This window comes from Podarcis pityusensis (genome assembly GCF_964106645.2).
Source record: "Podarcis pityusensis genome assembly, chromosome: 6".
NCBI classification, from domain to species: Eukaryota; Metazoa; Chordata; class Lepidosauria; order Squamata; family Lacertidae; genus Podarcis; species Podarcis pityusensis.
Genome location: NC_138030.1, coordinates 13532050 through 13555331, shown reverse-complemented (window position 1 = coordinate 13555331; position 23282 = coordinate 13532050). Strand labels below are relative to the sequence as shown.

The 23282-nt window shown below is 46.0% G+C and overlaps 1 protein-coding gene and 2 long non-coding RNA genes across 4 annotated transcripts in view; 1 reads left to right on the top strand and 2 right to left on the bottom strand.

Moving 5' to 3' along the window:
• Window positions 1-1432, bottom strand: part of APCDD1L (APC down-regulated 1 like) — a 49915-nt gene extending 48483 nt beyond the window's left edge. The window contains exon 1 of the mRNA XM_081011318.1: window positions 1086-1432. Coding sequence (XP_080867444.1) covers window positions 1086-1122 — 37 coding nt within the window. The 5' untranslated portion in view covers window positions 1123-1432. The remainder of the gene's footprint in view (window positions 1-1085) is intronic.
• On the top strand, window positions 1376-3813 carry LOC308480323. Of its 2 annotated transcripts, none has more exons than XR_013988039.1 (3): window positions 1376-1503; window positions 2526-2609; window positions 3087-3813. It is a non-coding gene; the product is annotated as an uncharacterized lncRNA (long non-coding RNA). The 2 variants fall into 2 exon arrangements; XR_013988040.1 differs by lacking the exon at window positions 1376-1503 and adding an exon at window positions 1609-1854.
• An 887-nt stretch (window positions 3814-4700) lies between these two features.
• LOC308480305 lies at window positions 4701-22686 on the bottom strand. The gene is made up of 3 exons (XR_013988015.1): window positions 20942-22686; window positions 20705-20820; window positions 4701-5632 (listed from the first exon to the last, which is right to left on the bottom strand). It is a non-coding gene; the product is annotated as an uncharacterized lncRNA (long non-coding RNA).
• Between the last annotated feature and the right edge of the window lie 596 nt (window positions 22687-23282).

Below are 23282 nucleotides of genomic sequence, written 5' to 3'. Positions count from 1 at the left end.
TGGCTCCCCACATGAGTGCAAAATTGCATCCTTTCAAAGCAGGCTCGAGCACTGAAAGACAGGGAGCCACAGTACCAGGATCTGGGGGACAGAACTGAGCAGGGAAGTGTAAATTTTGGGAATCCCCAAAAGAAGATCCGCTCTGGAAAATGCGCACACAATATCAATCCCTCGTGTTCTGGGCGGATTAAACTTCCATCTTGGTTGTTCTGTCCTGTCCCATTAATGCAATTTCACTGCCCTGATCTGTTCAGAAAGACTTCAACCCTCCTCCCCATCAACCACTTTTCAATCCATACTGATGGGTGTCAGAGGTTCGGGACAATGGAGTAAGTGGTGGAACTTATTCCGGAGTACAATCAAGCACATTTGTGTATAGGGTGTAAATACCAATCAGAATCGATACTGCTGCATGGGAGGGTTCGACTTCTTCCAGTTCCGACTGTACTTAAATACACAAACTCACACATAAAGCGTCACAACCGTGAACTCCGCATTAATCTGGAGTAGCCACCGCTTCCTATTAATCACAGGACATTCACACTCAATAACCCTTACAGCGCAATTGTTACGGGTGCCTATTCAGCAAATCCCGCGGGTTTCAGTGCAACTTACTCTCATGTATGGGACTGCTACATACTTGCGGGGCTTGCGTTTGAGTAGGCACGTGTAGGATTGCACTCCTTCATATTATTATTACTATTATTATCCTAATTATTCTGACTTCGAGGCCAACAGAGCAATTAAAGGGTATTGCGATTCCATTTTAAGCGTTGTCGCCTCTGCGAGGGTGCTGGGCGCGCACTAAATCCTCTTGCCCACGCAACTCCCCATCCCCAGCCGTGGAGACGTTCCCGACTGCAGCCGCGCTTTGATTTTACACGTGGGAATCCGCTTTACCCCTTGACGCTCTACGGGTGCAACGGTGCCGAGGCTAACCCAGCTCCTTGGAGACCATCAGCAGGGCATAGCCGAGGGAGCCGCGAGTCTCCACGCTCCAAAGCGGCAGTCAGGAACCCCAGGCGCAGATGCAAGCTCAAACCCACGCGCCCATTAAAAAATAAAAATATCGCGCGACTGCTTACCTACGAAGAGCCCCACGAGCCACCAGGAGCCGAGCATGGCCAGGTCCAAGCCCCACGCGGCGGTGCCTTTGCAACAACCTGTCCCCGGGAAACAGCCGGGGAGGAAAAAACCAAAGCGCGCACGGAGAGGAGGCAACTCCGGTGCTGTTTTGCTCAGCGCGCACCGCCTGTGCCGGGGAATCCCCGGAGATCCATGTGCTGCTGAGAAGCGAAAGTCCCGGCAGGCGAGGAGAGGCAGCCCACGGGCAAAGGAGGCCCCGACGGGCAGGGTTTGGCGGCGGCGGCTGCTCCAGAGATCGAGAGAGAAACACGCTCCTCTCTCCTCCTGCTGCTCCCCTTGCAGCGCACGGCGCGTTCGCTTCTTCGGAGCCGCAGCGCCTGGCTGCCGATAGTTTTAAGGCAGTTCGGCAGATCCCAGGTTCGCCGGCCAGAAGAGGTGGAGACTGGGGAGGTGGGGGGGGGGGAATCGAGGGAGGGACGGGCGGAGAGGGGTGTCCCCACGTCCCTCCACGCACATTTCGGTCACGCCCAGCCCTGGCCGAGTCCCTCCGCCGACTTCCCCACCCCCTGCAGAAATTATTTGCGGTCTCCCCACACGCCACCATTCACAGACCAAAATCGCTTTCAAAGAGGATTAGAGGAGAAATTCGTGGAAGGCGAGGGCTACTGGCCACGATGGCTTTGCGCATTGTCAGCGGCCGGTTATTTTATTTTATTTGTGATAATTACATTTATAGCCCAGCTTTCCCCCCAAAGAGCTCAAAGATAAGTGAGCTTGGTAATATGGGGCCCTGAGCAAGGACAAAATTTGGCGCCCTTCCCCACTAAATATTTCTTATTTTCACAAAATTTCCCCTTTTTTTGTACGATTGCTTTTTATGGGTGTTCTCAGTTGGTATCCATATAAATATGGTAAAGGGACCCCTTACCATTAGGTACAGTCGTGGCCGACTCTGGGGTTGCGGCGCTCATCTCGCTTTATTGGCCGAGGGAGCCGGCGTACAGCTTCCGGGTCATGTGGCCAGCATGACTAAGCCGCTTCTGGCGAACTAGAGCAGCGCACGGAAACACCGTTTACCTTCCCGCCGGAGTGGTACCTATTTATCTACTTGCAGTTTGACGTGCTTTCGAACTGCTAGGTTGGCAGGAGCTAGGACAGAGCAACGGGAGCTCACCCCATTGCGGGGATTTGAACCGCTGACCTTCTGATTGGCAAGTCCTAGGCTCTGTGGTTTAACCCACAACAACACCATTATTATTACTATTTTGCGCACTGCCACTCTCAAATTCAGATTCCTCACTGCCATAGCTTTGGGCACAGAGCAAAATCAGGCCTCTGCGTTCACTTCCAGATCACTTCTTTATTGAGCGTTCGTTCCGATTTGTTTGCAGAACAGTTAGATGGTGTTCCAATGCATTTCCCTGTCACTTTCCTTACAGTAAAAAGTCTGATCTTTTGGAGATTCGGGTTTCTTGAGCAAGAACCTCCCAGTCAACTATTGATGCTGCAACCTGAATTTGCAGGTATGTGATTGAATCCCACCTGCCTTACCTGAATGAGGCAAGAGGGGTATCAACTGTGACCTCACTCAGTGGCTGTTGGAACATAAGGAACAGGCTTCGCCATCAAGGAAAGCCTTTGCAACCCTCATAGCAAACTCGTGGTCTCTTGCCAGTGCCAAGTGCAAAGCAGTCTAATACGTATTTTGGTGCCCAAGGCAAAGAAACCAGTCCTGTGCGTACCCGAAGCAAAAATATAATGAGGAACTGTTTGTGTTCTTTGTAGCTCTTTAGAAGTGCCCAAAATATATTGCCTGTAGCAGCTGCCTCCCTCTGCCTGATGGGGCAAGTCCTTGGCATGTGTATGATTTCAGCATCCATTGGGAGGCGTGCCACAGACACTCTGTGTGATAAGAGTCGAATTCTGCACATGATGATAAGGTCTGAGGGGGACAGCATCCGTATCGATGTGTTCCCTGATACCACCATCTTTCTAACCAGGGGACCGTGCAAGCACAGCTTTAAAAATGGGGGCAGATATTGCAAGGATTTGCAGGAGAGCCGCCACCGCCGATACAGCTGCTGGCACCGTTTTTGTGTCCTCTGGGCTGAAAACAAGCAGGCTCCAGGGTCGTGTGAATCAGCCCTCGTGAGTGTTGAGGCAAGCCATGCTGTGAGTTTGCCCAAGGGAAGGGCTTTTCAGCTGAGCATCACCATAGCCAAGTGGCATGCCCTTTGGGCTTGGAAACCAGCCATCTCTCAACTGCCAAGAAAACCTCCTCCCCTCCTGCTTCACTTTCCTGCCATTGCATGCCTTTCCCACCAAGGCTGCTTTGAGAGACCCACTATTCAATAATTTCGTATCTCCCAGAAGGAGCGTTTCTGCAGCCAGCTGGGGCCTGAGGACAATAAGCGAGAAGTGGCGTTTTCTGCCAGGGACATAAGCCTTAGACAAGAGTTTTCCTTAATATATTAATTAGTGCTTTGGAGGAGATGTTGTGGTTTGTTTGTGTTTCCAGGGAACTGGGGCAAGTGGAGCCTGGTATCTGCCAGTCTCCCCCCCTTAAAAATATTTTTTTCTGAAAGCAACAGCTTCCTGAAGCTATAGGAGATGGGGACATCTGGGCAAATATGCTGTTTATTAGCCAAGTAGCATGATGACCACTTCTATAAAAGGCTGCATACTTATTTATCAGACAGTATTGGTAGTTATCGCTAGCCAACCCTTTAAATGCACACTAGTCAAGATGAGTTAATGTAGATTACTAGTTTTGGGTGGGTGAGGGAGGAATGAAGGAAATCAAACCCACAACAAAAACCTCATGGGGGAAAACAACTAAGTTGGGGTGTGTGCAATTCTATAAAATAACATGCATCTTCAAAGGTAGAACACAAAATTTATGGCCACAAGTATTGTATTTTTAAAAAAGTGATGCATCACTGGAATGAACAAACCTAAAACCTTTTGTACATAACAAACATTATGCACATTTATGTGTCTGCCCGTGAGCAAGCACACATTATGTACGTTATGTAGCATTTTAAACCATACATTGGTCTCCTCCTGTGATCTAGGATCATGGTCATCACAATTTCAAATGTGCATATATTGAAAACAATTTCCTGTTTCTCAGCCTGCTGCTTTACTGTATGTGTAACTTACTCTAAGCTTCCAGCCTTCATTGCTTATATTGCCTCCACCCTCTCTATTGTAAGCTCTCTTTATCTGTAGATGAGGGTGGGGGGTCTACTCATTCGGCATCTCACCACCAGTTCCTTTGATTCTTTGATATCTTAATGCCTCATTACCCCCAGGCTATCACCTAATGCAGGAAGCTAGTCCTGGCTTAATAAGCTGTCGACACGTGCTGATTCCAGATGATTAGAAGTGTCTAATACACAGTTTAAATACCCACAGGTCTAGCACATTTTTAACACTCTAAGCATTAGTTAAATTCTGTCAGGAGCTAGATCCAGGAATCTCGAGGAAAGTTATGACAGGATTCACTTCTTAGGCTCTCTCATTGTGCTTCGTTCCTGGTTAATGTCTGCAGTGTGGTATAGACCACAAAGGAGAAATCATGCGCACATTTCTAGCCAACGTTTTGTGATTTTATGTTTGAATCATATATCTGCAGTAAGCGCAAACAAATTTGTGTGCCTATATGAAAAAGCCCTTAGAGTTCTAGCATGGAAGGTACAGATGTATTACACTTTTGCATAACTGGGCAGTGTTTTTTGCATCGAAAGAAGCAAAAACTTAACATCAGCTCTGACCAGCATAGCTCCAAATGCTGTAACCTTTTCTCATAGGGCAGTTGTTCAGTCTCCTTGATCACTTTGGCTGCCCTTTTAAGGGGTTGAAGTCCAAAACAGCTCCAAAAATGGTGACGGCTGTTCCATCGGGACCTGGTGTGCAACACAGCAGCCCTGTAACTCTGGCAGGAACAGAGTACTCAGCATCAGCAGATCTCCTTAAATTTATTCAAAATATTCCCAACAAAATATGCACAGTGTTCTCGGCTTGGGCCCACTGCACCTGGGACAGGATCCAGCCCAGGCTCTGTTTCTCCTCTTACAAATCTCAAATCGGGCGTTGTTGTGCAACAACGGCGAACAAATAAACATGCTGAGAAGCTTGGTAAGCCCCACGATGGTGGCTGGATGGAAATATGAACAGTATTGGGAAAAGCTAATGCATTCTAGAGGCATTTGGGCATTATATGTTTTCCTACTTCCAGTTGGACTGCTTTGACCTTGGCGTTGGGTAGGCAATTCTAGGCAACTCTTGCATGACCTCGTCTGCCAACATATTATCACTGAGCTGAATCGAGGCTGACGCTTGAACGGGAGATGGCCGCCTCCAAAACCCTCTATTACCACCTGACGCCGCTTTTGATGGACAAATCGAACTGAACAGAAATTCAGAGCTTGCTTTCTCCCTTTCTTTTCTCTCTGCCAAGACAGCCTCGTTTAAAAGATAGCTGATTGATAGATTGACTGTCACCGACTAGAGGCATGACGCTAAACGGGTCCCTGTGTCGCTGCTTTTTAATCATAAAAAAAGAAATGGAAAAGATCTCTAGGGAAAGCGGAATAAATGCATTTCCTCATTTATATCTCATATTGGCAATGAGCAAGAAACAAAATGTTGACGAAAGGGTGAATGTGGAGCAATTTTCCACTGTTCAAATAAAGGAAAACAGCTAGTGTCATAATTCATACCCGACGTTTTCTGCTGGAGAGAAGAGGGGCGGATGCCAAAATATAATGACTTTGATAGTTTAATACTCATTCGGCTGTCTAAGCTACAGGCTGAGTTTAATGGGGCTTTTGAAGCAGAAAAATAGGCAGACATCTGTATGTGAAAAATCGATTTGGACATGCTATGAAACGAAGCATTTTGTTGAAGATTATCCGCCTCTTGACTAAGTATCCTGGATTTGCTATTAAAAAATTATTCAGCACCTTAAGGTTACAACCCTAAGCTAACGTACTAGAAAGTAGGTCCTGTGGGACTTGGCAGGATTTACTTCTAGGTAAACATGCTGAGGATCACTTGGTGGAAAATAATTTTGCACTTCTTGGAAATTTGTGTGGAGAGGAAAAAAACTGTATTTTTGGTCTTTTGCTCTCCCAGAAACTTAGTGAGGTAGATATATTTATTTCAGGGGGGCTGTCTATGCGGCAAAATCTCTTCCTTGCCACAGAAAGTTTGGTAAGCATGCTGAAAATTATTTAGCACCCCTCAAAATGAGGGGTCTTTCATTCTCTGAAACAAAGTCAATTCTGTTAAACCAGTTTGTCAGATTGATTATTGAGGTAAAACTATACATCTTCCAACCCATTATTTAAACTGTGTGCCCAAAATCTAGGGCACTCCTACTGCTGTTTTGGAGTGTACACACATTATTATTATTATTATTATTATTATTATTATTATTATTATTCCCATTTGACTGCGTTGCCCCAGCCACTCTGGGAGACTTCCAACAAATGAAAACACCAAACACAGTAAAACATCAAACATTAAAAGCTTCTCTTTCACCCACAAAGCTAGCAGTTAGCCACAATCCTCATCTACCCCACAGTTTCTTGATAATTCTGCATTTTGATACATTTCCCCCACAAACCAGTTTCAATCTGATTTGAAAATGTAAGCCGCTGGTGTGGACAGACAGCAGGTGACTTGGAAGCACACCTAGGCGCACTGATGTGTACAGCAGGGTGCAAATGCGACTGGAAATGCAGTTTTGGGTTTTTCGGGGTGTGGGTGTGGAGAACCACACTGTGCTTTCAGCCAATAATGCATGCACAGCCTTAGTTATGACACAAGCTACTAGGAAAACAGCAACAGCATGTTTTCATCCGGAGTAAGACGCAGATCGGGTCCACCACCCAGCCACAGACTCACCCCCTCCGATGAGGCTAAAGGGCACAAGAGGCAAAGAAATTCGAGTGCAGGGCTTCAGGGAAGCCTTTCCACACCCGCTGCCTAGGAACCCCTAGCTTGTTGGCCAAAGAATCCCTGGGTATTGCAAGGGATTGTGGGAAGTGCTCTGTGCATCCGCTCAGAGGTCTGTTGGACCTCGCCATTGCTCTGGGAGTGAACCATGAGTGCACCTTAGAGCAGCACTGGGGAACATTTAGAGCACGGTCCACCTGTGGCTTGCAAAACGTTTTGGATCTGAATTGCGGGACTCTTTCCTTGGCTGCACAATGGACCTGTGATGTTTGAACGACAACAAAAACGATGGTTCTTCCTGTTGCCTTGTCGCAGGGAGGGGAGTGCCTGCGCATATAAATGTGTGCGAAAGTGGGGAGTGTCCTTCTTTAAGGGTGGGGGTAGCCCCCTCTATATATGTTTGTTTGTGTGTGTTTGCTTTGGCCCTGTCCTCTGCTTGCACAAAGACCCTGGAAGGCTATCCCTAAGGGTATGTAGATAAACTTCCCCCAGCCCTGCCCTGGAGAATACCTAGCCCCTGCTGCTGCAAATTTTGGAGGACAACAGCTAGCGTTGGATAAGCTGTCTGTCAGGGTAAACTTTCCACCATTGTCCACCACTATCTTCTCACTGAGGACCCCGGCAAATACCTGAAAGCCCCACATTTTTGCAGCATTTTTGCAAGTGTGGCTTGAGAACCACACTCAACAGACCTTCACTAGCAGCAAAGTCGCTGGAGTGGATTGCAGGTCTCAGTTGTAGGTGGATCTGCCTGTCAGCTTCCTCCTTCATCTCAGTAAAGCCCTTGTAGACCTCGGCAGGCAGGAGGATGGCGACAAAACTAGAATTATTTGGCTCTGCCTGCCAATATCTCTGGCGCCACCTACTGTTTGCCTCCCTGCCTCCTATCCTATCAGTTCCGCCACCGGTGCATAACAGTAAATACCTTGTGCTGAAATGCTCCTGCAGTCCTAAGCAACTAAATTTGGGGTTTTTAGCTGCTTTTTCCTGTCCCCCTCAAAATACCCGTTCAAAGTAAAACTAGAAAATGGAGTCTCTTTCAGAAGAAAGCACAGCATTCTTCTCTTGGAGTGTTCCCAGGCTTTAATGGGATCCATGCAGCAGAAAATAAGCACATCAACTTGAAAAATTACAGAGTAAATGGTTTTATAATAACAACAATCTTAACTTTCAAGTTCTGCGTCTGATCCTTCCCATACAATGCTTCCAATATGATCCGTGAGCCTCCATTAATTGGGCCTCACAGTCGTCAGATTTCCTTGCAACCATCCCACCCCTCCCCTTTCCCATTATTTATATTATTCTTAAAGACAAAAATCAAAGTGGTTTAAAAACCGCAGGTGTTTGGAAATGGTTGCAGTCACATGCAAGGCAGCCTGTGCGCTTTGTATTACGTGGAGCCAAAAACTTAACATGCACACGCCTAAAAGGTAATTAATTTGCATGGGTCCTTTCATCGCATGAAACAGAAAGCTATATGGGAATTTTATGAGGAGGAAAACATCTCTTCTCTCTCTCCCAAAACCCCGACCCGCCATTTAATGCTGATATGTCTGACTGAGAGATGCCAGCTGTCCCCATAACACATCAGACCGAAGGGTGAAAAGAACGCCATATCAAATTAAAACTGGAGAAGGGATTTAACTGAGGAGAATATAGCTTTCCCATCTGGAAACATGCCAGGACACCAGCGTTTTGCCGTTCCCTCCTTGCTGTGATTGCCACCCAATCCACAATCGCAGCAGATTGACTGCCTTTCAGGCTACGTCCAAGTGGCTCTAATTTAGAGGACTGCACTTCCTTATTTCTCCTGTACTTCTGGTCCAACCTATTCTAGATGCATGGAGGATTTCATCCGGCACCTGCCTGACCCAAGCAGGTGTAGCAGCGCAGGCCGCGAAATCTGTGAAATCGTTGGCTCCCTACTGTATGTGTGGGTGGAAGTCCCCAAATTTGGACGATTGTGTTTCTGACCCTACAGATATCACCATAGCTGTCAACTTTTCCCTTTTCTTGCGAGGAATCCTTTTCGGAATAAGGGAATTTCCCTTTAAAAAAGGGGAATGTTGACAGCTATGGGTATCACAGAAAGTTTCAGACTATACCACTTCTCTCCCCCCCACCCCCATGTCAATGTAGGAACATAAGATTTAGGGACGGATCCACACCATACTTTTAAAGCGCACCCAACATCGCATTAATAATAATAATAATAATAATAATAATAATAATAATTTTATTTATACCCCACCCTTCCTGGCCAGAGCCAGGCTCAGGGCAGCTAACACCAATAAAATCACAGAAAAAACACAATGGGGGGGGGCAGGGAAGGGGGAAAAAACCAATTCAAAATACAGGTTAAAATGCAATTTATAGCACATGGCTTCCCCCAAAGAATTTGCAGCTTGTTATAGAACCGTAGAGTTGGAAGGGGGCCCGGTGGTCATCTAGTCCTGCCCCCTGCAATGTCGGAATCTCAGCTAAAACATCCATGACAGATGGCCATCCAGCCTCTGCCTTAAAACCTCTGAGGAAGGAGAGTCTACAACCTCCTGAGGGAGTCCGTTCCACTGTCGGACAGCTCTTCCTGTCAGAAAGTTGTTCCTGGTAAGTCGGAATCTCCTTTTTTGAATCTATTGGATTGAGTCCTAACCTCCTCGTTTCATCCTTACAACATCCCTGTGAGGTAGGTAACACTAAGAGGACCAAGGCCAAGCTACGAGCCCAATGGCAGAGTGGGTATTCAGACCCTGGTCTCCCAGGTTGCAGGGTGTGGATCTGCCCCCCCTGCCCCCAGGCCAGCATTCTGTTCTCCCGTTGGTCAAATAGATGCCTTTGAGATGTCCAGAAGCCAGATATGAGTTCAATAGCAACCTTCCCCTTGTGTTCTCCAGCAGGTGGTATTCAGATACACTTAAGTGAACCAGTGTGATCTGGGAAGTCTGTCCTCACAACGACTCTTAGGATGCAGGCTGGGCTCTGAGAAGCAGTGACTCCCCAATGGGCAACTTCATGGCTGAGCAGAGATTTAAGCTGACCTAGTCCAACAATTTTTGCCAGGGACATGGGTGGCGCTGTGGGTTAAACCGCAGAGCCTAGGACTTGCTGATCAGAAGGTTGGCAGTTCGAATCCCCATGATGGGGTGAGCTCCCATTGCTTGGTCCCTGCTCCTGCCAAGCTAGCAGTTCAAAAGCACGTCAAAGTGCAAGTAGATAAATAGGTACCACTCTGGCGGGAAGGTAAATGGCGTTTCCGTGCGCTGCTCTGGTTCGCCAGAAGCAGCTTAGTCATGCTGGCCACATGACCCGGAAGCTGTACGCTGGCTCCCTCGGCCAAAAAAGCGAGATGAGCGCCGCAACCCCAGAGTCAGCCACGACTGGACCTAATGGTCAGGAGTCCCTTTACCTTTACCTTTAGTTCAACACTTTAAGCGCTGCATTGCATCTTAGTTGGACACACATGTCCCAGTTACTCTGTTTCTTGCCTCACACCTGTGATTTAGGAGCAGCAAACTAATCCCGATCTTGATTTGTTATTCTGTGGAATTGATCAAGAAACTGTCATGTGAAAATCCTATTGAAATGAATGGGAGCTGCTCTTATGCATAGTGTCTGCAGAGGGGGAATGTCCAGTGGATCAATCCCTTAATTTCTTAAGTCAGAGCTTCCTCTCATTGTCTTGTTATGATAAAAAAAAAAAAAGATTCAAGCAACCCACCCTAGTTCATGGACTCTCTTTCCTTGGAGGTTTGGGGGTTGGACTAGATGACCTGTGGGTCCCTTCCAACTCTGCGATACTGTGATTCTGTGCATTAATCCACATCGCGGTAAGCCATAGTTAATAGCTTTCCATGCTGATCTGAGCCAAGCTGCTCCTCCCTGCTAGCGCACTGGAGAAACAAACCATGATCCCTGGCTTAACCTTATGTCCAAACCAGGGATTACTTCACTCAAACTATGATCTGTAAGCCAAGAATAAACTTTGGCTGCAGGTTGCACTTTGTTTGGAGTGAAGCAAACCACGATTCCCAGTTCAGACATAACACTAAGCCAGGGATCATGGTTTATTCCTCCCTCGTGCTAGCGGGGAGGAGCAAAACGGCCAGATCAATGTGTTCACGGCAAGCCATTAACTACGGTTTACTGTGATTTGTGAGAGAGGCCGTTACAGAATAACAATAGGGGGAAAGCGAATAGGGCTTGAAGGGGACCTGGCTCAATGCATTGTGTTTACATGCTGAAAAGGACCTGAAATATTATTTACATGCTTAGCTGGAGTTTATCCCGTCTTAGACAAGTCTGGATCGCTACCTGTTATACTTGGCTTGCCCTGGTTTCAATAAGAATTTATAGACCCTAAGCCATCTGCAAAATGTCCCAGCTCTTCAAGGCCAATGTAAATGCAATGAGGGGGAACGAAACCACACAAAGGAAAGGTTAACTGCTCGCTCGCTCGCTCTCCCCTCCCCAAAGCTGGCACACTTTATAATTGCAAGAAAAAGGCCTCCTAGCCGTTGAAGTTCATCACTCATGTGCATCTCCAGGGATAATTGCAGCATTGACTTAGCACGTAAAAGGGAGGGCATTTTCCTCTTCTTCTCTTCGCCTCTTTCTTGTGCTTAAAAACACGCTGCAGGTTTTGCTGAGCATCATGAAAGCTGCCCGGTTTGTTTGAAAACTGCTGCTTTCACCGGGCATGGGCATTAATTCCATGCATCTTATTGGGAAGTGAGAGGAAGCAAGCCTAGCAAAAGGACTAAAACTGTACATTTTGTGCAAGGAAAAAATCTCAACTGCACGTTCCTGGTTTGGAAGCAACAAGCAGAGAGAGAGAGAGAGAGAGTGGGGTTTCTTCTGTCCCCCCCAATCAATATTAAGAAAAGTAATTTGAAATTAAAATAGATTTGGAAACTCTAGCCTTGCTTTTATTCTGAATGACAGATCCTTCCTGCCCTTAGCTCACCACATCTCTCCAAGCTCGAAAACTGAAGCGTCCTCCACTGCAACGGAGAGTGGGAAAGATATTTGTGGTCTGGTGCTGGGAGCAAGGCGCTGAAGAGGCAGAGGAGATGTCAGTCCAGATTTGGGCTAAGCGCCATGCTCACGCTGGACAAACATCTCGCGAGGTGCTCAGAACTTCTGGGAGATGCCGCTGGCCTCGCATCATCAGCCAGCGGGATCTAGCACACTGTTTATGCGCAAGCCCCAGAGAGGCTGTTACTTTTGCTGCAGATACGTTGACAACATCAAGCTGCCATGGGTTATTCTCAGCGAGCCTGTTCAGCTTTCAGCTTTGTACCCTAAGTCCATACTAAATTAGCATACTGAATGAAGTAATCTGCATTACGTCCAACAGATTTTGAGTTCGGACAAAACCACTCTGTGGGGTTACATTCAAGCTCTAGTTGTGCTTAGAATCTCAGAATCGTAGAGTTGGGTGGGTGTCCCTGAGGGTCGGCTAGTCCAACCCTCGGTATATTAAGCAGGATCAGGCCAAAGGGGCCATGTAGGCCAGCCCTCTCTTCTCATCATAGCTGTCAACTTACAGATTTGAAAATAAGGGATCAGCAACCAAAATAAGGGATTTTCAGAGCACAGGTATGTTCGACTTCTGAGCCCCTCCAAGCCAAAGGCAGAAAGCCCAGCCAGCAACCAAACGAAGCCTCAAGCGGTGGTTCCCACAGCACAGCAACCCGGCAAACCACCGTCACCTCTCCGCTGGGAAGCGCTGAGCAAAGGCGAGTCCCCAGGCAACGCGGCCGATTTGATCGGCACAAGGCATGCAAGCTCCACCCCCCCAGTCGTTCTTAGACTCCTTATTGGGTGAGCAACGCAGCCAAGCAACACAGTTGGAGCCTCCCTCCTCCCTGGCTGGCAGGGAGGGAGGGAGAGGAGCTGCTTCCTTTGAAACCCAGGAAATTTAAGGGACATCATCAATAAGGGACAGCAGCGGGACACAGCGCTGGGATAAGGGACTTTCCCGCCAAATAAGGGACGGTTGACAGCTATGCTTCTCATGCTGTCAATCCCTGATGCCTAGGGGGAGCCCACAAGCAGAACACAGCTGCGATAGCCCTCTCCTACTCCTGTTATGCAGCAACTGGTATTCAAAGACACGCTGCCCCTGATGCCAGAAGTTTGACTCATAGCCGCTGATTGTGTTCTCATCAGTTATCTTGCTGTGGTTATTTTGCATGCGTTAAAGCTCTAACTGAATTGCCAAAGGCTGTAGCTGTGCATGCCTTCAGTGCAAATTTAATAAAGAAATACCCAACTGATCGCTGCACTTTGCGGTGGTGGGGGCTCCTGCAGACGCCAGGCTCATTCCCACTTATCTTTTGCCCTGCGCTTTAAGCTCCGTATTGGACTACCTTTCTTTCTCTTTTGTTTTTGTTTTTTTGTCCCAGCGCTTTCGACATGAAAACCCGCTCTTTACCGCTGAATCGGAACAAATGGCAATTTGGGTTTCCCCCGGATTGCTGTTTGCTCCAATTCAGCCATCGAAAGCTAATGAGGCTTTCCCCTCCTCCTCTTTTTAAATCGTGTGCTGTTCAAAAACATTATACAGGAAAGAGAGAAAGAGAAGCCTTTTATGAGATATTCCCCCCCACACCCCATATTTCCAGTTTAGCATTGCTGTGCTAAATCAGCTTGCGGGAGGGGATGCCATCTGGATTTAGCCTAAACATATATGCTAAGTGTAATGGGAAACTGCCTGGGTGATGCAGTCCCCTTCTTGGCCAGTGATGAAAGGGGGCTGTTGGTTCTTCTTTTAATGCTTTCCACTGTTCCCATCTGAACACTCAGCTAAAGTGCTTTCAGTTGAAGTGCTTCAAAAAAATACTTTTTAAAGAACTGCAATTAGAAATGATTTTTATTTTTTATTTTTTGAGAAAGCCTAGTTCCTTACAAGACTCCAAAGAGCAGTTCTGATTTCAATTCATGCATTGGGCTGGATTTTTGAGGTCGGCAGCAATTTCATTTGTCTTTGCTTTCGGCTCCCCACTCCCCGTCCATAGAGAAGAATAACAATCACGAGTTGGTTTATTCCAGAGGTACGTCCAAGACCACCTCTGTTTCCTGCTTGGGGCGGGCGGGAGTGGGACAGGGAAAATAGCTCCAAGTAATACATCTCTCTCGCAAGTGCTTTCCCACAGTTTAGCAAAGGATTTTGCCCTAGAGTTCATGGTAGTGGATTCAGACAAATCACTTAGCGCTTCTTACACTGCAGCTTGACCACTGCAAAACTGACCCACATAGAAGATCACCACTGGAGGCCCTTTGAGGTGTTCCAGGGTCTGTCTGTCTGTGATCAAGGAGGGAGACGTATTCATTAGCCACACAAAGTCTCTGAGGGTAGTTGCGCCTTGCTCACTCCCTTATGAAATCATTTAAGGAGAAGATCTTCAGCAAGGTCTGTGGTCAAGAACCACTGCAGGCTTGGACTATATGGAATTGGCAGAAATGACTGGCAGAATCCGAGACCAGGGGGAAGAGTCGGTGGAAGAAGATTGGAAGAAATTTAAAGACTATTTACAGAAATATTGTAAAATTAATGAATGATAGAATGATGTTGGATAGTAATTAAGCGGTTTCTAGCTGTAATGCTTTAAGAGAATATGAAAAAAAGGGTTATAAATGGGTTAAAATTTAATGGTAAGGATTTGCTGAACCAATAAATTGAAGTGGAATACAAAAAAGGGAGGTACGAGGAGGTCCGGGAAACAAGCTAAAGGAAAATAAGTAACTGAAAATATGTGTGTTTTTAACTGTTTTTATTTTGTATTTTTCTCTTTTCCTTTTCATTTTTACTGTAATATTTCAAAAAACCTTAATAAATATCTTATATATAAAAAAAAAGAACCACTGCAGGCTGGTTGATTAGAGTGACCACCTTTTCACTTTGTAGAATTCGGCAGGGAGGAAGGTTGGGGTGGGGAGCTAGAATGAGTTGATTCCACCTATTGTTGGCTCTGGCGCCCCTGCTGTCTGCCTCCCAGTGTTCCAGCCTAACAATGGGTACCAGCCAGCACTGCTGATTACATCTTGCTTTGATAGACCCGTCAATATTGCTTAAGGTTGTTGACACATGGTGTTAATTGATGTTATTGCCTCCCCCCCCCCCCGCGCTGCTATTTTTATAAAATAGGCTTTAGCTTGCTGCTTTGTGCTGTTTAGATTTCAATCCTAATATCCATTTACTTGAGAATAAGCTCCACTGAACTCAATTTATTTCTGAGTAGCTATGCGTAAGATTGCACTGTTAGCTTTGTAATTGGCTTTTAAATGGTGTTGTTGTTTGGATAGTGGTATTAGCCGCCTTTTAAAGTAAAGGGGTGTAAAAAATATTTTAGATGCATAAACAAAAATGGCACCCAGAGATGCTACTTCACCTCACTTCAGCTGAACAGCTGTGCCTTTCTGCATGAGAGGCAGAAAACCCAGCAGGTAAACATCCACGCTGGCTGTGACTGAGAACTGCATGTTTCTTTTTATTAGATTTCACTGTAGAAGAGTATGTTGTTGTTTTTTAGTCGTTTAGTCATGTCCGACTCTTCGTGACCCCATGGACCAGAGCACACCAGGCACTCCTGTCTTCCACTGCCTCCCACAGTTTGACAAACTCATGTTTGTAGCTTCGAGAACACTGTCCAACCATCTCTGTCGTCCCCTTCTCCTTGTGCCCTCCATCTTTCCCAACATCAGGGTCTTTTCCAGGGAGTCTTCTCTTCTCATGAGGTGGCCAAAGTATTGGAGCCTCAGCTTCACGATCTGTCCTTCCAGTGAGCACTCAGGGCTGATTTCCTTCAGAATGGATAGGTTTGATCTTCTTGCAGTCCATGGGACTCTCAAGAGTCTCCTCCAGCACCATAATTCATAAGAGTATAGGATTTGTTTATTCACCTGAAGAAGAGATCCCTTTGCTCAAAATGCACCCTTATCTGGACTCTGAAATAATAAATATTAGCCTGCCCCATTTGGGATTTCCCTCTTTCTGTGTCTGCTGGATCTAACTGCGCAGATTTGGTGATACTTAACCACTACTGTCCCCAACTACTCCAAAATCTCATTCCAAACTATTGCAGATATTAATATTGTGTAGCTTGAAGCGATTGTATGCATAAAAACCAACTCCTTTTGGAAATATAACACTGTGAAGGCCCTTAAGTTGAATTCAAAGATTTACTTGCAGAACTTTCTTCAGAATGGGAAAAAAAATCAAAGATAGATACATCCATATAATTCCATACAATATCTTGTGCCAGTCCGGCACAGGTTCATCTTCTTAGAAATAAAAGGTAATTCCAAACAAACCTAGAATCAAAGATCTCTATCCTTGCATCCTCCATTTTTTCTGAGGCTGCGTGCTCCTGAGTGAACTCCATTATCACTTCTTATTCTCACAGAGCCTGAGAACAAAGACTTAGCCACTACTCTTCCAAGATGGCAATTTGCAACCAAATACCTTTGTCACCTAATCTAAGGTTAAACACTCACGTTTTAGCTAGCAGAAAACAACAATGGTTGTTTAATCATTTAGTCATTCCCCATTTCAGTGTCAAGTAAACAATTATACTTAACACACACAGCCTTGGCACTTTGATTTGAGAATTGCCGCTTCACAGAGAATTATATATCACCGAAGGATGGTGACAAGCCTCAGAGGGAGGGCTTCAGCCTTGTTTCTGGACTGTGGCACAGGACAAAGAAAGGCAATGTCATGGACAAAGGGAACCTTCTTGGCTCCCTTTTAATAGTTTGATGGATGTTTTGCAAATGATGACCATCAGTCGACTCCGTTGCTCCTTCCCAGCTCGAGCCGGCATCATGCAGACATACCATTCCAGCGAAATATGTTTGGGTTTTTTAGCAGTGCAGCTAGCCAGAAAGAGCCTGGGCTGAGCTGTGGTTCCAGGCGCTGCCATTGCCAGTCTGCCTAAAGAAAGGAATTCATAGGCAATCTAGCCATCAATAATGAAACAGTAAAATAACTCTCCGTGTTTGCTCCTTGGCTGTGTTTAACCATAAAGCAGCTGTTAAAACAGATCCAAATATATTAAAAATCCAAATCTTTCTGTGGTCCTGGATCTATTGCCATGCTGTTGTTTTTCAGCTTGGTGAGAATTTCCCCTGCCTGAAATCCTGGACAGCCCCTACCAGTCAGTGCAGGCAATACTGAACTAAGAGGATGTTCAGTTTAGTCGGAATCTCCTTTCTTGTAACTTGAAGCCATGGGGTCAAGCCCTAACTCCCAGAGAAGGAGAAAACATCTTGCTCCATCTTCCATGGGGCAGCCCGTCAGACATTTGAAGGTGGCTATCGCATCTCCTCTCAGTCCCCTCTTGCATCATTTATTTCCCTCCTCCTCCTGGTTCATGCCACCAGTGGGATCTGAAATGTGATCATTTGTATAAACAGAATCCCAAACCTTTCACATCCTCTTCCGTTCAGCTTGGTTGCTCGGGGCTTTCAAAGGTCATCTCTATAATTGAACAGACGAAGGGACGTCTCTTCCCACCTTGTTTAGGAACACACAGGTCCCCTTCCTGATAGACATAACAATAGGCCACGGCAGCAAACAGCAAAAGCTGATTCTCCATTTGTAACCTAATTCACAGTGCAATCCTGGACATGTCTGTTCAGAAGTAAGTTTCATTAAGTAGGGCTTACGCTTGAGTACGTGGATAGAGGATTGCAGGTTAAAGCAGGTGAAACAGATCTGGTTAGGGCAGGAACGGGAGAAACTCTGCCCCCCCCAAGATGTTTTAGACCACAGCTTCCATCATCCTTGACCATTGGCCATGCTGGCAGGGACTGATGGGAACTGGAGTCCAATACCATCTGGTTCTCTACTCTTGAAATAGGATATCCCCAACTCATTCATCATTATTATGGTCTGCTTGTGTTTCTGGAGTTTTGTCCAAGTACATGGAGATAGCTGTGGATGAAGTTTGTCCATATTCTCCCTGAAGGCAAAATTGTGCAGTCTCCAGTTTCAAAAACATAAGGGCCCTGTGAATCAGACAGAAGCAGGACACAAGTACAACTTGTGTGTCGCTTGCAATTGACATATACTGCCCAGAGCCTGGAAGTTCCATTTAAACTGGAAGTATCATACAAGTATCATACAAGTATTATAGAGTTGGAAGGGACCACAAGGGTCATCTAGTCCAACCCCCTGCAATGCAGGACTCTTTGGGCCAATGTGGGGCTCGAACCCACAGCACTGAGATTAAGGGTCTCTTGCTCTACCAACTGAGCCAGCTCTATCAACTGTCATGGCTAATAGCTTTTAACAACAACAAAAAGAAGGGAGAGGAAATTCGTCAGACATCGAAGCACAACAGTAAAGATTCGTTCACACGTTGCACTAAACACAGGTACAAGCTGTCTCTACACATGTGCAAGTGTTTGTGTTTATTTCTACAGCTCCACTATCTGTGAAAACAGGCACATAGACTGTACACTCATTGAATGATACACACTGTAAATGTGCTTAAAATGCCCAAGAAAGGTAAGTTGCTTTGTGGTGATAGTGCATAAGGTTGTAATTTTGTTTGCCGGTCCCCGAGGAAGACTGCAATTGCTAAGTAGGATAATTGCTTTGTAGGAGACCAAGGCCACATTGACACCATACATTTAAAGCCCTATGATACCACTTTAAACAGTCATGGCTTCTCTCAAAAGAATTCTGGGAGCTGTAGTTTGGTAAGGCTGCTGTGAGTCCCTAGGATACCCCTGTTCCCCTCACTGAGCTGCAATTCCCAGAGTGGCTTAATAATCAATCCCTCTTCACAGGGAACTCTGGGAATTGTAGCTTTGTGCGGGGAATAGGGATCTCGTAATAACTTTCAGCACTCTCTATAAACCTCCACTTCCAGAATCCTTTGGTGGAAGCCATGACTGTTCAAAGTGCTATAAAAGTATGGTGTGAATGTGGCCAGTTTACCAGTTTCCTGCTCTCCAGTTCCACATTTATCCATGAGGAGATGGCAGCCTGAACTCTTGATCCATTGTAAAGGTAAAGGTAAAGGGACCCCTGACCATTAGGTCCAGTCGTGGCCGACTCTGGGGTTGTGGTACTCATCTCGCTTTATTGGCTGAGGGAGCTGGCGTACAGTCATGTGGCCAGCATGACTAAGCCGCTTCTGGCGAACCAGAGCAGTGCACGGAAACGCTGTTTACCTTCCTGCCAGAGCGGTACCTATTTATCTACTTGCACTTTGATGTGCTTTCAAACTGCTAGGTTGGCAGGAGCTGGGACCGAGCAACGGGAGCTCACCCCGTCATGGGGATTCGAACCACCGACCTTCTGATCGGCAAGTCCTAGGCTCTGTGGTTTAACCCACAGCACCACCCGCATCCCTTGTATGGTCCTATAATATGATGCCCTATCCATTCCCCTCACTGTTTCAACAAATGGCAACCATTGCTATATTGAAGAATGTTCTGATCTACAGTGGTGCTGGCTGTGCCCACAGATGCCCTTTCTTTCTCACTTGGCTGTTTGCAATGCCAGCCTCTCTCATTATGCCTATGATCACCTCCCTGCAGTGAGATGCATGTGCTGGCATCCGAATGCGCTCAAACGCTCACACACAAAACACCCACACAGGTAGCAGCCCCCGAAGGCAGAAGAGAAGCCTCTGTTCTCCTCCTTCCCCCTGGCAGGCCTTCTGAGCTTTCTCCTCCCCAAATCTCTTTTCAACCCTCTTCCTTTGCTGAATTGGCCTACAGAGATGGGCCTGAGCCAAAAGCAGTGGGGGACCACATTAATAGGGGCCTCGAGCAACTCTCAACGGGACAAAGAGAAAGGGAGAGATTGTTTTCACTGTGAAGCCCAAGGTTTGCCCACTAGAATAAAAGGACCATGGTCAGCTAACTCAGCTGCTGCCAAGTCTTTTTCTTTCTAGGGGTGGACAGATCTGTCAATTTTGGGTTCTTTCAGTTTTTTCGTTTTTTATTTAAGCTCTCCACCCATTACTGCATCAGTATATGAATTTCCTTTAAAAAAGTCCACATGCAAATTTGTACTTTTTGTGTATATTTCTCCTGACATACATTTTCATCTGATATACTACATGTTGCAAATTTTCTCTCTCACACACACACACACATTTTATGTATTTTTGTGCACACTTTCCCCTAAAATGGGGTTTTTAAATGCATATTTTTGGTTGGAGAAAAACTGCAAAATTTAGAGAAGCACAAATTCGGACAGATAGCTGCGTTTTGGTTTGCGTTTGGTTCATGGATGAAGTAAATTAGGTAGGCTTGCATTCATTTCTCTCCAACCTTGGTTATTCAGTGGAATTTACTGTTTTCAAGATCCACGTGTTTGTTTTGGTGTGACTCATAACTGAATCTGTCTTAAAACTTTCCTGTCACATTCCCTCAATTAATATATGTCCTCCTTTCCCCATAGGAGCTCAAGGCGGATTACATGGTTCTCTCCCCAATGCTTTCTTCACAACAACCTTGTGAGGCAGCTTAGGTTAAGAAACAATAACTAGCCCAAGGGCATTGAAGCTGAATGGAGAGCTCAGGTAGAGTTTCCTCAGCTCTTAATCTGATAGATTGAACCACTACCCAACATTGGCTCTACCATGAGAAGCCCGAACCCTCTGGGTTCAGACAAAACACCGTTGCTTACCTCAGCAAAGTGGGCTACAACTCCTGGTATTACAGTGAATGAGGGAGTGCCCTCCACTGTTCCAAAATCACACTTCTCTGCCAGGTTTTCTGAATGCTCCACGTCTCATTATTCCCCTGCAGGAAGACATTATTATTTTTATCCTCATCATAAATACAGCCTTGACAGGTGGAGAATATCAATTTTCAGGGGAAAGGCTCGATGTAACCTTCGGCGGAGACGGGTGAATTATCTTACCAAGACATCGGATGGGCGAGTTAATGTTAGATCTGCAGGCGGCAACATGGAATTGATTCTTCCCACTCGGGAGGCATGACTGATGCCTGCATTTCTTAAGCAGGGCCCGGGTGGTCCAGATGTCCATGTCTGATTTTGGCCCAACTACCGTGTGCATTTATGCCCGTCTTGCTTTTTTTATTGTCCTCCCGCTCTCCTTCTCCCTTGTCGTACAACCCACCACTGTTGTTGGAAGCTTCTCCTGGAAGGCAGTGGGAAGGACAGTGAGTTTTTTAAGGAAGGCTGGTGAGGTGGGTGGGAGGTTAGGGTTCCATAGAAGCTTATCAGCCCCTTCTCTGTTGGGAGATACTAATGGCTACCCTTAGAGGCAGAAGCAGCTAAAGTATGCACAAGTTGTTGAACTGCAACTCAGTGGCTTAGTGTGGGTTGCCAGAGCCCGGGGCTGCGCAAAGTGGGGGTGGGAAGGAGGGAAACAGATGGAGTAAACATGTAAACTTGTACATTCAACTGCCTAATGGTGTCCATGCCACCCAGGAGATCACAGCCGCACTGATAAGAAAAGAAGAGTCATTCTGTTGCCTGGCAAGGTCACTTCCTGGTTCACTTGGAGAAGCCATTTTCAACCGAGTCCAGCAATGGAAGTGCGTCGTGTTAAGGATAATGGTTTAATTTCCAGAAATGGGGATGTTTGCTTATGTTGAACTGCTGTGTATTTTTAACATGAGGTTTTTTCCTTTGGCAGTAGCTCTCCTGTGATTGGCTGACTGTGAGTCACATGAGGGAGGCATTCCATTCTGTTGTGATTGTTATTCCAGTAACTCTCGTTTTTTAAACTGCTTTCTGTTCCTTCTCTCTGCTGTGAGGAGAATGGCTGCTGAGAGAGGCTTTTCAGGATACTGCTGAGGACAAGTGTGTGCCCGTGTGATCAGTCTGAAGTGAAACAGACAGGAAGATCCCTAAACGTTAATAAGGAGATACCTGTGCAGGAGCTCTCTATAAGAACAAAGTGAAAGGGCACACTCACTGCCTACATGATTTATTGAGTCCACCCCAGACTTTTTAAAGATATTGAAGAGGATTCTGAGGTGCTGAATTCTAACCAACAAAAACGGTTGAGCCAATCCTGTGGTCCCCATCTGGAACATTCTCCCACAATCCTCCACAGGGTTTCATTTCTGAGCTGTGAAAAAGGGTTCCCCGAAAGTTCAAAATACCACTGCAATAGAAGATCAAACACCAGCATTTATCCTTCCTTAGCTGCTCTGATCTCTGCCATCTGATCAGTTGCAGGCTTTAATCAGTTACCAGCAGTTTGGACACCACAATTTGCTCAATTACACGAAAATAAATGTAATTGTAGCAAATTGACCCAGGTTTTCTTTTTTAAAAAAGAATCAATGCATTTCAACTTAGCTGTCACATGCTAAAAATATTTTTTTTCAGCCCCGCTGGGTTGGGGAAGTGGGTAGAGGGCAGGCTTGAAACAAAACAATCTTTCAAGTTGTATGAAAATCTGAGGAAAATTAATAGTGCATCCAGTTTTGAGGTTTCTTGCTCAGTTTTTATTTCTGTGGGAGGCTTTCCTGTGTAAAGACTAAGCAAAACCAAGAGGATAATACATGGAGGATTTGAGCCAGCGTGCATATTAGATGAACAGCAGAGATTATGTGAATACATCTTGGACCTTTCTTGCTTCTTGTTTTATTCAGAAGCAATTTTTATTCATAGGAGTGCCTCCGTGGCATATTGCTCCCCTTTCCTAGTCATCTATTCATACCTCTCCTCCTCTCTCCTCTCTTTATCCTCTGTTTGCAAGGAGAGGAAGTGCCAACCTGGGTTCGAATTTACAGCCAAGTGGTTTGAGGGGGCAGAACTGGCACCTTCTTTTTCTAGGAAAAAAAAGTCCTGGGTAGGATCTTTTATCTCCTCCTGATAATCAGCTCTGTCGCCAAGACCTCAAACTGGCTGTCACTTTGTTCCAACAAAAGTTACAGAGCTGGACTTTTCCACTGTGTTTGTTTGTTTTCATAAAATGAAAACATCACTTGATCATTTTTTTAATGGGCACGTGCGGGGGAAAGCAGTCTCATAGCTAAAATGGTCCCAAGTTGTCAAGGGCTCTCTATATGCTCATAAAAAGGTAAAGGGACCCCTGACCATTAGGTCCAGTCATGACCGACTCTGGGGTTGCGGCGCTCATCTCGCTTTATTGGCCAAGGGAGCTGGCGTACAGCTTCCAGGTCATGTGGCCAGCATGACTAAGCCGCTTCTGGCGAACCAGAGCAGCACACGAAAACACTGTTTACCTTCCCGCCAGAGCAGTACTTATTTGTCTACTTGC